Below are 16618 nucleotides of genomic sequence, written 5' to 3'. Positions count from 1 at the left end.
AGGGAATTGGACTAGATGACCTCCTGAGGTCTCTTCTAACCCTAATATTCTATGATTCTGTGAACACAGACTTCGGAGTGTGTGAGCTCTGGCTAGCTTTCCCTGAGAACTAGTCCCCTAACTAGGGAGAAGAAAAGTGTTGAATAAACAAACTGAATGAATCAGAGGGGAGTTTGGACTTAATGCTTCAATGGGGAAGGGACAGAGGGTGTCTGGGGGCCATATCTCCTTATAAAACCATCCCTAGAGCCTTCCACAGCTTAATACTGCTTCTCTGTGGCCCCATAAGGGCCAACATGTCCCAGATTCCAAATGCATCTCAGCAGGGGAGATCTGCAATGACAATACTTTGAGAACTACTGTTTGCTACAAGCACAGAAGAGCACTACTTACCCCTCTGTGATGCAGCCACCTGACAGGAGACGTGGGCACATCACAATAGGTGCCAGTCCAACCAGGTGGACAGATGCATTGAGACTGGGTTTCTCCTCTGGACGCAATGTGCCTTTGTTCTTACAGGGAGACTTGCTGCACAGATCCATGAGTGTCTGAAAAAACAGGTCAAACAACTGAGAGTAGAAAAACCGTATTCAAAGCAGTAGGTTGGAGAAGGCACTGCAAAGGAAATTCCCCATCAGCTAGCCAGCCAACTCCTTGATAGGACCTGTCTCTAAGTCTCTGAATCCAAACAGTGCATGCAATGTCAGTTTGTCACTATGGCAGACTGGGACAGTGTCACCTGCCTGAGTCTTCCTCTCGATGAAACCAGAGAGATACCTGGCTCCAAGAGGGTACTCTGATCTCAGATACATGCTTCCTTTGTCCAGGCAAACTCAGCAGAACCGATGTTCCAAGCACTGAAAAAGGAAGCATGCTGCCGACTTTTGAGCTCTCACCTGGGATCCTCCCTGACTGAACCAAGGTGATACATGCCATCAGCAAAGTGAGCAGGCGGACAGAGAAGTAATATTACCATGGAAGCATGAAAATTTAATTTCAATGATGGATTTGTTAAAATGTTTCTCACATCTAAGCCTTGGAGAATCATTTTTGCCTCTTCCTAGGCTCCCTCCTTCACATTATCAGGAAGCCTCAGTAAGTTACAATCCCAGAATCCACATTTTTCACTGAATCCCCACACCTCAATTCTTACTTTTCCAGAAGGGGAGTGAGATGTCAAAGTCATTTATGTGCTTTGCCTCCACCACCTGCCTCACTAGCTTCCCCTGTCTATTTATTCTCCCCTTTGCAAGAGCTCATTCTTCTGAATTCTCCTGCTTTCCTGCAGTTTAGTTCAAATTTCCCCAACATTCCACACTCTTGGTAAAGGGATAAAAGAATACTGGGGCTTATAGATTTCCTAAACATAAACAAGGAATGCATTGTTCAATAAAGAATTTCCAATTCTGTATGAAAGAGGGAAAACAACTGAGTTCCCACTCAACTAATTAGGCTTGCCACTCCAACATATCTGTCCTGAGATAACACAGAGACAAGGTGGGTGAGGGGTAATACCTTTTATTGGACCAACTTCTACTCGTGAAAAGACACGCTTTGGAGCTACCAGACTCCTCCTTGTTTTGTGGATCAGACTAACACGGTTACCCCCGATACTTGACACTTTATAAATGACCGAGCTCATCAGCCTGCTCTTGAATGAAGCCAATGCTGAAGCTCACTGTTGCAAGGCTGGAACAGAGACCTAGAGCATCATGACTATGTTTCAATTACAGTAGCATCGCAAATGTCTTACTGGCAGAATGAAACTTAGTGCTCTATGTCCACATCAATAAGCCAAGTTTCATTCAATGACACATTTTATTTGAATTAACACAGATTTTCTGCAGTTAAAAGAACTGAGTGGCAAGACTGAGATAAGCATGAATCCTTTCGGAAGTAAAATTCAAACACTGTTTGAATGTTATCAGCTTTATCAGTTTTGATGTTGGATGGGATGGGATCTGAGTTACTGCAGAGAATTCTTTCCTGAGTGCTGGCTGGTGAGTCTTGCCCATATGCTCAGGGTTTAACTGATTGCCATATTGAGGTCGAGAAGAATTTTCCTCCAGGGCAGAGTTGGCAGAGGCCCTGGAGGTTTTTCGCCTTCCTCTGCAGCATGGGGCATGGGTCACTTGCTGGTGGATTCTCTGCAGCTTGAGGTCTTCAAACCACAATTTGAAGACTTCATAACTCGGACATAGGTTAGGGGTTTGTTATAGAAGTGGATGGGTAGGGTTCTGTGGCCTGCTTTGTGCAGGAGGTCAGACTAGATGATCATATTGGTCCCTTCTGACCCTAAAGTCTATGAGTCTATAACTCAGTTCAGTTGCTTGCTTCCTACCACTTCCTTAAACTTCAGTCATGTTATGTCAAATTTATGCAGAGATGTTTGGTAATCACTGCTGAATCTTTTGCAGAACAGAGCAGCAGCTTTGACGTTTATTACAGGTACTGTACAATGGGAAACCACTTACTGAATTCAAAACCGCTTCATTTTGCTATATTAGTTTTACTGAATCTAATGCACTGGATGATCATGTCATTATTCCCATACAAGGAGTTTCCTTGATGTCTGTGACCCAGACAAGATGTTTGTTCCAATTACCTTGATTGGTTCTTTGTGGAAAACTTTACTTTGTTTGAGAACACATAGCCGCATTCTATCATAGGGCTTGTCTAAATGTATAGTGCGCAGGGGCACAGCTGCCAGTGAAAATGCTACCTATGGCGACTGAAGAGTGTACGTAACCCATCTCCTCGAGAGGAAGTATCTGTGTTGATGTGAGAAGCCCTCCCATAGACATAGTGCTGTCTACACCAGGGGTTAGGTTGGTATATGTTGCTCTGGGTGTTGAAAATCCATACCCTGAGCACATAGTTATACTAGTATAAGTTTGCAGTGTAGACTAAGGCCATAGTTACCAGGAAGTTGTTATATAGTTACTACAGCTAATTGTGGGCTTTGTTACCCAGATCTGTGTTTTTCCATCCAAGTGGGGTCTACCTCATTTAAACACAGACTCTGACCTCAAGCAAGGCAAGTTTACACACAGGAATGAAACCCAGTCATCACTATATTCAGAGCTAGTACCTCCTCTGGTTTGAGTAGAGAACTAACCCGGAAAAGTCTCAATGCTGTCTTCTCTACAGAGCGTGTGCCTCCTCTGTTAACAGATATGGTTTCCTCCCTCCAAAATTGTGATTGAACATGGTGTGGCTGCTAAAGTGGACAGACCTAAGCTGTGTGGAATACCCAATGTTGGAAGCATAAGAAGCCCCTGTTAGAACAGGGTTTTAGCAGGGTCAGAGACTTTATCACAGAACGTACTAGACATAGTGAGCCGTGTCTACACCAGCTGTACACTGTTTCTGCTGTGTAACAGTTCAAATGAAAATGCTAAGTGAGAACCGACCAGACAAAAGAATTGCTGTAACAGTCTGAACTCAATGCCACTTACTTGGCAGTCTTTCCCAGTGTAACCCAAGGGACAGATGCACTGGTAGGTCCCCGTCTATCCACACAAGTCCCTTTGTTCAAACAAGGATGGGAATTGCATTCATTAATTTCCATCAGGCAGAAGGCCCCAGTGAACCCCACTGGGCACTGGCAGGAAAAGGAGTTGATCCCATCCACACAAGTGGCTCCATTGAAACAAGAACTGAAAAATAAATAAACATGAAAACAAAACTCAGCTATGACAAACTGCAAGTTAACTGACAGCCAAAGATTTTAATAGGACATACAGACAACAGAGAGATAACAGCTGTATTGGATCATCTGCTCTGTCCCTTGGGTGGCCTACAGCATACTTACTACAGCTTTGTCAGTCCACTCCATTGTTGTCATACTGTGAATTTTGTGCTGTGATAGAGCCACTAGCCTAGTTCTCCAGAGATTAGGGTACAGCATGGGCAGAGGCATTCCATACCAATGTGTAACCATGTGACCGAAATGGAGAGGAACTAGTGTCATTTAAGCAGAGGAGAGTTCTCATGGTGGTGGGATTAGAGTTGGTGAAATTCTATGGCCTGTGTTACACAGCAGGTCAGACTAGATGATTATAATGGTCTCTTCTGGCCTTAATCTCTGCATCTTTGACCAAGTTGATTCCAGCATCAAGCCCATGACTTCTAGTTGAGCTAGAAGCATGTCTCTGGAGAGACACCCAATCTCAATTTAAAGATAAAGTGATGGAGAATCTACCATATCCCTCGATAAACTGTTCCTAGTTACTTATTCTCACTTTAAAGGTGTATCTTATTTCCAGCTTGAATTTATCTAGCTTCTGCTTCCAGCAACTGGCTCTTGTTTGCCCTTTGTTCGAATTCTCCTCTCCATGTAGATCACAGTGTATAAGTACCAAGTCACCTTTTAGACTGAAGCTCAGTCTATTTTGCTGATCAAAGACAAGTTTGTGAGGCAGATTTCTCAGACCAGAGAGCACCATGTCTGCTTTGGGGAGCGGGCACACCAAACCATTTTTTGCTCCGAGTCTGCTACATCTGGCTATGCACCCCACAACACACAGGAGTGACTCGTGCAGAACAAAGCCCTGGCCTCTGAACTTTAATAACCCAAGCAATGACGATTCCATTACTTGTCTAGAGAGACTATTCAAGAAGTTAAAGCTCTTATTATCCTAAATGTTCCTCATCTATATTGATTCTATTACTCCTCAGTAATACCTTTGCTTCCCAGGTGTACACAGCTTTTGGTTGTGTTTTGTATACAGTCACTTTTATTGCACCTAGCCAAGTTTTTACATATGTAATTCCTTTAAACTTTCCTCAAATCTATTTCTACTACTAGTTTTGCTGCTTTTCTCTAAATTCCTTCCAATACCTACAACTTTTTTCTATTGAATCAAGTTTCAGTCAAACACCAGTAAAAGAATGCTTGTTTTATGAATCTCTATCAAGATGTTCAATGGTAGAAGAAATTTAACAAACTGAATGAGTTTATCATAGCAAATGGTGTAGAGTGGCAAAATTGCATTTGTGTGCTCTGACAGACCTTGAGCCCTGACTGGGAAATTTGGTGGTGTTTTGGCAAAATTCAACTGGCACCTAATGCTAAGTTCATTTGCTACTGTATTCATTGTGAGACACTACTTGCTAAAAATGCCTGTCAATCTGATAGTGATTCTGGATCAGGCTTTAAAGGTTTTATTAAAATCTGGGTGTTGAACTCATGCTTATTTTCAGTTAGGAGAAATGAATTGGGAAGCGATCATCAAAAACTTCTCCACAAAATTCATCCTGACCTCATTACTGAGATCAGAGAAAATGCCTGAATTTGGCAATCTAGTTTAATGAAAACTCTCCCACCAGTGTAACAAGTGAGAAATGGATCTGGGACCATTTTCAATACAAGACAATACCCTGCCAGGTGGTTTCTCATGTGACGGTGCGTTCAAACTCAAATTCAACAAAGTACAGCTCTGTGACTTTTGGCTGAGAAGGAGGGTATGTCTTCACTGCACAGTTGTCACCAAAACTTTTGTCTTTCATGGGTGCTTAAAAAAGCCCCCCCAGTGAAAGACAAAAGTGTTGCCAACGCAAGCAGCAGTGTAAATGCGGCTTTGTTGGCAGGAGCGCTGACAAAATACCACAACAGCGTTCACATGCTGACTTTTAGCGACAAGGCTGTGTCGAGACAGCCTTGTCACTAAAAGCTGTGTAGTGTAGACAAGCCTGGAGAGAGGTGCTTTGCTCTGGCAGAGCTATGAAATTTTGTTATGCCATTCAGCACTACGCATCTGTGTGAGACTTTTTTCTGTCTTTATCATTGTTAACAACAAATATAGGCTGAACCTCAATGCAGCACCAGACCTTCGGCTGAAGCTCACAATTCTCCTCTGACAAAGCAGCTAGGTTCTGTAAGGCAAGCACATCCTTTACTTTTTTGTCTTCTCCAAGAAACTACTCAACATGTTTTGTAATTTTTCTCTATTTAAATCTTGTAAAAGGGAAGCAAAATGAATTCTGGCCCAAGTCCAACAATAATCCATATAAGCTTCCATATAATTGTTTCTTGCAATTTCAGTAACACAAGAGAAATAATAATCATGGCTGAAGGTAACAATAATGGCTGCTTCATTGTGTTTCTTTTTGATTCGCTGTCTAACAACCTGAAGGGCTTGAAAATGTCGTCATAATATAACATTTTAGGTTCCCCTAGATATTTATTTTACTATACAGTCTGGAAACACTTAAGTTATACTTATTAAGAGCTAAAATAAATGTCCACAAAATGGAAAAATCTGCATGTGGTACTTCAAAGATAAGTTTGTTTTAAAAAAGATGGCATTGTGACGCTCTGTACTTTGGGGAACACCCAGCACCCCCATGTTCAGCCTTGTAATATGATTGTGTGGTATCCAATGCAAAGTTTGTCATGTTGGCTGTCTTCAGAAGGCTCATGATGCACTTGGCATTGTTGTTACAGTAATGTTATAATAAGTTTATAGGTTATAATTTCATGTATGTAGTTATGAGGCCGAAAATATATCCTCATGGCTTAAAATAAGCCCAGGCAAACACTCTCCAAGAGCAGAGAGGCAGTGCACACCTCATCAGGGCAGGTATGGGACAAACCCAGCCTAGCCTCACAAAAACAAAGGACAGTGACCTAGGAAGCAATAAAAGGATCTGTTGGACTCTTGAGCGAGTCACCCCCTTTCTTTGGCCAGCTTGGGACTGCGATGAGGTAATGCTCACCTGACTTGGAGGGGAGGGGAGGAAGCCAAGAGTGAATAAAGAACATGATAAAAGGGAGAGATATTTGCCATGCTCTCTCTCTCTTCCACCTACATCTACAGACACCATACCACCAAGTGACTGAAGCAGTGATCAAAGGGGAGAGCCTGGCTGAAGGGCAACCAACCAGCCTGTGGCGAGAAGAATCTAAGTTGGTAAGGGCATTGAAAGTGTTAAGATCAGCTAAGTTTTGCTTTTATTTCATTTGACCAAATCTGACTTGTTATGCTTTGACTTATAATCACTTAAAATCTCTCTTTCATAGTTAATAAATTTGTTTATTCTACCTGAAGCAGTGTGCTTGGTTTTGAAGCGCGTCAGAGACTTCTGTTGGGATAACAAGCCTGGTACAAATCAATTTCTTTGTTAAGTCGACAAATTCATATAGGCTTGCAGCAACCAGCGAGCATAACTGAACACTGCAAGACAGAGGTTCCTAGGGTTGTGTCTGGGGCTGGAGATATTGGCTAGTGTCATTCAGTTGCACAATCCAAGGAACAGCTTACATGCAGAGGCTGTGCGTGAAAAGCCCGGGGGGGGGGTTCCCCTCACAGCAGAGCAGGGTAAGGCTGGCTCCCAGAGTCAAGGATTGGAGTGACCTAGCAGATCATTGGTCCAGATAACACCAGAGGGGAACATCACATGTATATGAACCAATAAAGTTTGGGAACTGTTGACTAATACATCTCTCGGGAAGATTCCTCCCCGCCCCCTCCCCCCGAGTTTAAGTTCTCTTAATTTTGGTCGCATTACTCCAAGTTAGTTCTACTCAGTTCCTCTCCTTGACGCTTACACCCTTCCAGATGCAACATTTGAGGAGTTTTGTCCCAAGCCTCCTAGTTGCCTCTTCATAAGCTCTTAGTGGTTCCTGTTTTTTAAATTAGCTTCCACTATTTTCAGCCCATAACTCTGAGTTCTCTAGCTCAGTCTGTATTTTCTCTGTCCTCCTCAGTATTGACAACTCCTTTTTTGCTCCATCTGCACATTTCAATAGAGATAAACTCCCTCCTCACAATTACTCACAAACACGTTAAATAACATCAGGCCCACCCTCAATGCCTGTATTACCCCACCAGTAACCCTCCCCTCCCTCCAGCTTGGTACAGGTTAATCAATCTCATTTGTTTAGTCTTAACTTTTCAATCCATATAATAGTGATCCTATCCAAGACAATTTGAATTAATTTTTCAAGTTACACTGAGACAGTGGCAAGTACTTTATTTTACATCTGACATTACTTTTACTCACTAATTTAGTAATTCTACTCAAAAAGCAATCCTAACCAAAAAAACCCAGTCACATGTGGCAATCTTATGCATAAACCTCTATTGTAAATGTAAACTCATTTGCTTTCCGGACTGATGGTACCTTCCCAGTAGTTCATTATATTTCAAAAATATGATTTGGATGGTTCAACAAGTTTTAGCCAATTCCCTTAATATACTAGGATGCATGCTTCTCAACTGAGTACATGAGAGACAAAAATTAACTAAATGCAACAGCACTGGAAGTGTCTCCCCCTGTGGAACCAGGTCACCAACCAAAGCTCCTTTATTAAGTCGAATCAAGGAGGAACTAATCACAAAATGGAAGTGGAAGGTATTCACACCCACATGCACAAGACGCACAACCTACTGGTAACTGATAACTGTGGGCCAAAACTTCTGAACTATGGGATTTGCCACCTGGACTTGCACAATGTGCACAGACCCAGATGAGTAGTTCTATCTGAGCTGGTACCTTTTGAGAGCATAGCCTTCTCACAAGCACAAGCTAGGCAAGCATCCCTGGTCTCCGAAGCTCAAGAATGTCCCACCACCACCAGGCAGGAAAACAGCAGTCCCCAGGGTTGTATCTGAACATGGACTGCCTTAAGCCACTGGACAGCGTTCTCTCTCTGTTCTCTCCCTCCCTCCATATTTAAACATACACTTACCTCTCGGTACACTCATCAATGTTGTTCTCACAGTGGTGCCCTCAAACCCTGCCTGACACTTGCAGGTGTAGCTGTTGACGTAGTCCGTACAGGTGCCTCCATTCTTGCATGGTTCACTCAGACATTCATTTATATCGGTCTGACACTTATCTCCCTGGAACCCAGGCAGACAAGTGCATAAGAAAGAGTTCACCCCATCCACACACGAAGCTCCATTCTGGCAGGGATCTGCAATAACAACACACTATGTATTACAATGGATATACAGATACCGTGGCAGGGCCAGGTTCAGCTGCACTTATGCAAAAGGGCTACACAATTTAAAAATAAGTGCCTTTTTACACACTTTTTTATTCAATCTATATCAGGGATGTAATTTGAATTCTATAGGATTATCCCATAAAGGGCAAAACTTTACACGAGGCACTGATCAAGAAAATACTTCTGGAAATTTAGGTTTATTTTACAAGGTTCTTATTCACCCAAAACAAAACCAACATCCAAGCTCTGGTTCCATTCCATTCATGAACCCTAAATCTCAACCCTTCCCCCTCACAACCCAAACCTCTACAAACACAACACAACCGAAGTTAGCTCCTCTGTCCTGAGAGCGCCCTGTCCAGACTTCTAGACAACAAAACCCCTTCCCCAGCCACTGTTTAAGGCACCCAGTACAGAAAAGCACTTCCCCTGGGTTGATGTGCTTTGCTGAAGTGAGCTGATACTTTGCTAGGAAGGCTCAGCTGCACACTGATTTAGCTGGAGATCTCCCCAGCTGTGATTCTGAACATACCTCTGCTGAGATTTGATCCAGCATCACCCATGCTGCTGTCTAGTGTGGTAAGGTTGCCCTCAGGAGGCAGGGTGCTCCCAAGGGGGGCAATGAAAGACCCACAGACCTCCCTGTCACTCAGACCCATAACCTAGGTATGTTCTTCAACTCAGTCCTTTCCTATCCATCAGCTAAAATTCCTGTCCAGGTACTCGTTCCCTGCAACTTTCTCTTCTCTGGCCTGGACAATTACTGTCTTGCCCACCTTCTGTCCATTCACAGTGCTGCTGCTGCAAAGACCGTTTTCCTAGCTCAGCTGCTCTGACCTTTTCATCCCTCTATTTGTCTCCCTCCCACTGGCTCAGCCTTTTCCATCGCAAGCAAACTGCTGATCATCACTTTCCAGGCCTAGCCCCAGCCAACCTTTCATCTCATGCTATCGAGATGTCGGCTCCCACCTTCATTCTGCCAGTGATGCCGGCCGTCAGCATCACTTCTTACATTTTCAATCAAGCACCTTCTTTCTTCCTCCCATGCAGCCCCTGACATATGGAAGGAGTTTCCCATAGCCACCTGCAACGCTACTTCATCATCCTTCAAGTCCCTCCTTTGCCATTATTCTTAAGAAAAATTTAACGGCTAGGCAGCTGTTGTGTGGAGACCATACCTGTCATGCTCACTGATTTCTTGTGCTCCCCTGCCTGCATCCACTTGTTGTCTTATATTTAGATTGTAAGATCTCTGGGACAAGGAACATCTTTGTTACATTTGGAGAGCACAATAGGGAATTGATATATGCTGCCACAATACCCATTTCAAAATGAAAGGCAAATTAAGGCTGCACAGTTAGAAACTCTAGTGAAGCAATGCTAAACTTCTGTACAATTTGTATTCTGTCCTCTTGTACAGGTCATTAAGACACAGGCTTTGATTATGAATTAAAGATTACACAAATGTGCATCCAAAGATTCACCTTTTGAGAAATATCTTCATATCTTGAAAGTCGGCAGTGTAAGAGGGAACATCTGCACCCATTTAAAGCTCATCTGACTATTGCAGAGACAAGGACATAAAAGCTATAAAAGACTGTGCCTATGGCAGCCAGCCCTTTATGACTGCAGCTGAAAGCTGGACATTTCGGTTGTCTGCCCAGCATACCTAAGTTAAGGGAACTCAGTTCATCACTTTGCTTGCTGAGCTGGTGCCTGGAGCCGGCTCTCATAGAACCCAATCTGCAAACTTCATGCATTTAAATCATTTCCTCGAAAGCTTAGCTCTTTGCTATTTGTTTGAACTATTCCTGCAAAAATATGAAACTTTCTTAAAAGAACATTGTCAATTTTTAAAGTAATTCACTAATTTAAGAAAATTCAGTTTATGATACAGATCTGTAAAGCTGGAAAACTGAACTTTTAATCACAAATCTTCCTGGAAAACATTAAGTGTTTTTCTGTTCCTCTGTCGTTTATAAAGGATGGGTTTAGCAAGAGAAAAATCTGACAGTATAGAGAGCCAGAAGTAAAGAAACTATCTAAGACGTTACTTTCACTTCAGTAGGCACGTTTTCAGACAGATGTGATTCTCAATTTGATGGTGTCCCTTATGAGTGTGTGTTGAACGTTTTTACACTTTTAAATTCAAAACTTGAGCATAAACTCCTACTGTTTAAATACTACAGCCAGCTTCCATCAGAGAGCCAGCAAAGGTCATTTCAGCCCCCTAAGATGAACATGTTCGAAATAAAGGATAACAACAGAAACTGTTCCATGCATCTACCAATAGCAGTCATCAATACCACAGCAAAGTTGCTTCTAGGGCAAATAGGAAATTGCCCACTTCAGAGAACCAGCCATTTTGCACTCACTTGAAAGGCAGTCATCAATGTTGCTTTCACAGTCTCCTCCAGTGAAGCCTGGGTGGCATTCACACAAGTAACTGCCTTGAGTGTTATGGCACACAGCATGATTCTTGCAAGGCTTTGACACACACTCATCTATATCCACTGTACATCTCAGGCCTGAAACAAGAAAAGTTTGAGAACAAGACCTTGGAGGTTAAGATTCCAATGATATAACCACCGTCATGCTGCTGCTTAAACTCAGAATGGAAGAGTGTCCCTCCCCATCCTATTACCTTCCCATCCAGCAGCACACTGGCAGATGTAGCCCTCCGAGTCAGGAGATTCTTGGCAGATTCCAGAGTTCTCACATGGATCAGGAGAGCAGGGAGACAGCACAAGCTGGCAGTTCACGCCTACAAGAGGAAACCAGAGGGGCAAATTGTTAAGGGCTTGGGATACCTAAGAAGGAAGAATGAAGAGATTATAACCCAAAGGATTATCCAAGGGGAAGTGGACTGTAATCCATGTTGGAGGATGGGAAGATCATGGCTGTTCTACATGGTGTTGGATAGAAGAGGTGGTTAAATCACTGTGACCCAACTAGTCTGGGATATTTTGGGGGGAGGAGAGAGGACAGGAGGTTATGGTTCTCAGTAACATAGGGGCAGCAGGTTTAGAGAGGAACCTCTGGTTGACCTAGATAGGCTGTGAACAGCTTAGTAGTGGAGAGATGGCAGCATTTAATAGATTCAGACAAGGATAAAAAATTCTAGTCATGGAATATCCACAATTAGAGGAGTTAGGATCTCCCACCACACATCTTTGTTTTCTACAGAAGCAAACTTGGAATTGGTGCTGACAAATTAATATGACAGTGTAAATGAATGTATCTTAAGAGCGTCCATTTAAGTTGGTGTGCAGATCCAGCAGCCAGGGATGGAAAAATAAAGTCCCAACTACAGGACCCTTCACATCTTTCCTCATGATTTGCTTTATTTAAATAAAGAAAAAAATCTCCATTCAAACTACTGGCTAACCAACCCTGAAGGCTTCACAGCCTTCAGCCAGCTGGGAGGGGAGAAGACACATACTTCCACCAAGGCACCAGCTTCCCTTTCCTTTTATAACCCTGCCCAGATGGCAGGAATCCAAAAGAGTAAACATCTTAACAGCCAAGCCAACATGCTGTATCTATGAATAGCTCCAAATCCGTCACAACCGGTTTCACCAGTTTAACTACATAAACTAAATTCATTAGTGATTTCCCCACAGTGCCTTTACAATTGTCAGGGTCCATATTTAAATGGCTTACTTATTAGGATGTTTACTATATCTCTATATCATATTAACTCAATAGAGTACTGTTAGGGAAAAACCTAGCAGGAAGGAAAAGACACCCAGCAGACACTTCAGAGTGGTTAAGGGACAATGCCAGAGCTATGAGCTTTGATGATTTTGACCTTCCAGCTAACCTGAAGGACTCATTTGACCAGACGGGTCAAAGCATGGGAACACAGAAGAAAAAAAGATTATTGGCTGTTTTTAAAAGGATTTCTCCCCCAAGAGAGAGGTAGAGGTTGTTCAGGGGAACCAGCCTGAGACACACAGGCCTCACTAGGCGTGTCTGAAGACACTGAGATGGCAAACATTTGAGTAGGATAGGTGTATGCAGACTGTTTATTGTTTTAAAATCCTTTTCTTTAAATGCTTTGTGTCTATGACTAAAAATAAACAATACTTTGTTTTAAGACTGTCTGATCACTGTACAGTGCTGGGCACAGACTCCTGACCAGTGCCCAAACTGCAGTGTAATAACAGCTGATACACAGGGGGCTGTAGCTCAGAGGAAAAGAGGAAAAACAACGAAATTCCCCCCAAAGTAGGTAAAGGCATGAGGCATGGCACCTGAGGGGATTCACTCAGACAGACAGACGCCATACCCATGACACTAGGGGTTAGGCAAAGTTTCAGTATTTTGCTCTCTGCTTCTTCTATTATTCCCTTACTCCCCATCCTTTTATTTCCTCCTCTGCTAGTGTTATGTTCCTGCTACAATTTTCAGTTCTGACATTTTGCATGTTCCTCTTTTCCCACCCTTTTGATGTTTGGCCAGGTCTGTGTATGTGACGTGATTGTCAGAAGAAACTAACCAAGCCAAGTCATAGGCAGACTCTTAAAAGCTGTTCATTTTTGTGTGCAACACACTGAACGTTTAAGTGGAAGTTTAGCTTTCACAACAAGGAATGGATTTCTGTGGCAAATGCCACTGCTGCAGAATGGCAAAAACACCGGGTGCTCAGCGAGTAATAGTAGGGGGAAATTAGTTTAGTTTTTGCAAAAAGAATGATTTTTGGTGATACAGACTATCACAGCTACAACTCTGAAACCTTTTTAGTTTTTGTAGTTTTAAATTGCCATGCTAATTTTCCCCTACTGTTACTCACACCTTCTTGTCAACTGTCTGAAACGAGCCACCCTGATTACCACTACGAAAGTGATTTTTCCATCCTGTTGATAATAGCTCACTTGAATTGAATGGTCTCATTAGAACTGACCCTCCACTTGGTAAGACAACTACTATCTTTTCATATACTGTTATATATATCTTCCAACTGTACTTTCCACACCATGCATCCAATGAAGTGGGTTTTAGCCCACAAAAGCTTGTGCCCAAATAAATTTGTTAGTCTCTAAGGTGCCACAAGTACTCCTCATTTTTTTGTTTTTAAGGGGCTGGATGGTATAGTTGCCTATATAAGACAAAGCCCTAAATATCAGGGCCGTCCTGGTATTATCAGGACGTCTGGTCAATCTAAATGGTCAGGAGTACTTTCATTTGCCTCAGCAAGAACATTATGACTTTTCCAGATATCACCTTCTCCACAAGTATCTTTGTCTTTGTCACTTCAAGACTGTATTTTGCAATGTTCTCCAAATTGGGCTACTCCTGAAAACCACTATAAAACTTCATAGGGTACAGAATGAGACCATCTGCTTTCTGAGTGGGAGCATAAACCACAGAGCATAGAACATGTGCTATGTAGTCTGCATTAAATTTCTATGCATTTCCAGCTTGTGGTTAAAGTGTTTTTGACATAGTTCTAAATAATTTGGGCTTTAGTTACCTTCAAACTCAACTGACTGAGATGCCATTTTTATGTTCCTAATTCACCAGTCACATATTCTGGTTCAAAAACCAGTCCAGTGCGCTAAACCTTGTCAAGGCCTTTTCAATTAAGTTAATTAGCCACTTTTAAGATAAGAGGTGTGGAAGTAGTTAATAGGTATTAATGTGGTGAAAATTCTCATGAGTCCCATTGCTCAAGAGTTAATCGTGTAAACCACCTCCAATGTGGGAGAAATCCCTTTGGAGGCCATAGGTCAGACCTCTAAAATCTGCAGTGGAAAGGGATTTAATTTAGAGGGGGTGCCAAAACTGGTGCTCTAATAGAGAACAAGCGAACCATAACTACGGAGAAACTCCCTGCTCTTTGTAATAGACTTACAAGCATTATTTTTCTACAGGAATTACACCTGTAATCATTGTATCATGCCTATATTATCAGATTGTTTTCAATTCAAATATCACTCAAATTTTAAATTTCAGAGGATGGATTATCCCTCATGTTTCATTTAGTTTAGTAGGAAGATTGTTGCACTAAGATGCAATAAAATGGAAGACAACAGAGCTCAAAAACTCATCCTTCAAGCTCACCTTTGAATCCTTTCATGCAGGTACATCTGTATCCATCCACCAGACTGTCACAAATTCCTCCATTCTGGCACGGGTTTGACAGACATGCGTTCTCTTCCACTTCACAGTCTGTTCCAACCCAGCCAGGGTCACAGACACACATGTATCTGAAAGAAAATAAGCATGTTTCAGTACTATTCTGAAGCAGCTGTTCTATCCATAAAACTAGGCAGGTAGTTAAGCTGAAAGGGTGGGACATGGAGACGATTTGCCCTTAGAAACATTCATGAATCATTTTTATTTTAGTCACACCAAGCTATATAATTTTCTTAATATTAAAACCAACCCAATCTTTAAAGCTACATGCTCGGTACTAGTTATCTTAATAAAATACAGCTTTATTCTGCATGACGCTTTTCTTGGCAAGCTATCTCAAAATGTTTAGTAGATGCTAAAGAAATGACAAGGTACAAGCAAGGAAGAAAGATGGCTTTCAAATCCAAATAGAGAGAGCTGATGAAGTGAAGCGATTCCAGATGAAAGCAGCCAAGAGAAGTGGCAATTCACTCCATCAAATTCCAAAGCTTAATAAAGGATAGCACCACTCTATTCACAGGACAAGTAATCAAGGATTTGGTGAATCATCATATTTCCACTCTCGCCTCAACCACTGATACACAGGCCCTCAAATGCCCCTCATATCACCCACACTGATCTTCTTGGCTTTCTGGCATCCTATGCCAAATGAAGAGGGGCAGAAACTCAAATGATGATGGGACAAAATGAAGGTTGATACAAAGAATTTTTCCAAGCCTAGGCTGAGGCTGCATTAGAGACCAAGAGAATCTTCCAATCAGCTTCCATAGTAGCTGCCCTAAGGAGCTCTCCAGGGTGGTAAACAGTTTACTCAATCCTGAGTGCTTACAGCTTGCACCAGAGCCCAGAACCAAGTGCTGCAAAGAACCATCATCCTGTTGCGCTGAAAAGATCACTCACATTTGAACAGTTTCTCAAATAACATGGGCCCTCTCACCTGTACCCAACCACCAACAGCCTGCCTGCATTCCAGGAGTGCAGCACATTCACTCCTTAAGGAGCTTATGAAAGAGTCATGGCACCACTCCTGACCAAAATACCCAATGCCTCAGTCAGAGAAGGAATCTTCCCTTCCCCCTTCAAGCATGTAGTAGTGTGACCAGCACCGAAGAAACCTGGCCTGGACATATCAGTTCTAGCTGAGCACTGTCTAGTATCAATCTCCCACTCCTGAGAAAGCTTGCAGTCGCTAGCCAAAGGCCAACTACATGCCCATCTAACTGAAGCTAATATTCCAGACCTGGCACAATCTGGATTCAGGGCAGGATATGGGCCTGAAATTGCTTCAGTGGCATGGCTGGATGAACTCCTGCTGTCAGTGGATACAGGGCAGACATCCAATCTCAGCCTCCTAGGTCTCGCTGTCGCATTCCCCACGGCCAGCCATGAGATACTGCAGTCCTGCCTAAGAGCCATGATGGGTTCAGGGGAGCGCACTAAAATGGTTTAAATCCATCTGGTAGGGACATAAACAGTAACAGGAAACTGCACTGCTGCATCTATAGACGTTCCAAAAGGATC

At 42.6% G+C, this 16618-nt stretch overlaps 1 protein-coding gene across 1 annotated transcript in view; it reads right to left on the bottom strand.

Moving 5' to 3' along the window:
• The window catches only part of NOTCH2 (notch receptor 2), a 134576-nt gene that overhangs the window by 38171 nt on the left and 79787 nt on the right, over positions 1-16618 (bottom strand). Inside the window, 10 exon segments of the mRNA XM_030571978.1 lie at positions 394-426; positions 429-476; positions 479-548; positions 3459-3514; positions 3517-3659; positions 8696-8732; positions 8735-8923; positions 11332-11484; positions 11601-11720; positions 15023-15168. Coding sequence (XP_030427838.1) covers positions 394-426; positions 429-476; positions 479-548; positions 3459-3514; positions 3517-3659; positions 8696-8732; positions 8735-8923; positions 11332-11484; positions 11601-11720; positions 15023-15168 — 995 coding nt within the window.

This window comes from Gopherus evgoodei, chromosome 8, assembly GCF_007399415.2.
Source record: "Gopherus evgoodei ecotype Sinaloan lineage chromosome 8, rGopEvg1_v1.p, whole genome shotgun sequence".
In the NCBI taxonomy this organism is placed as follows: Eukaryota; Metazoa; Chordata; order Testudines; family Testudinidae; genus Gopherus; species Gopherus evgoodei.
This window is presented reverse-complemented; position numbering and strand designations above follow the sequence as displayed.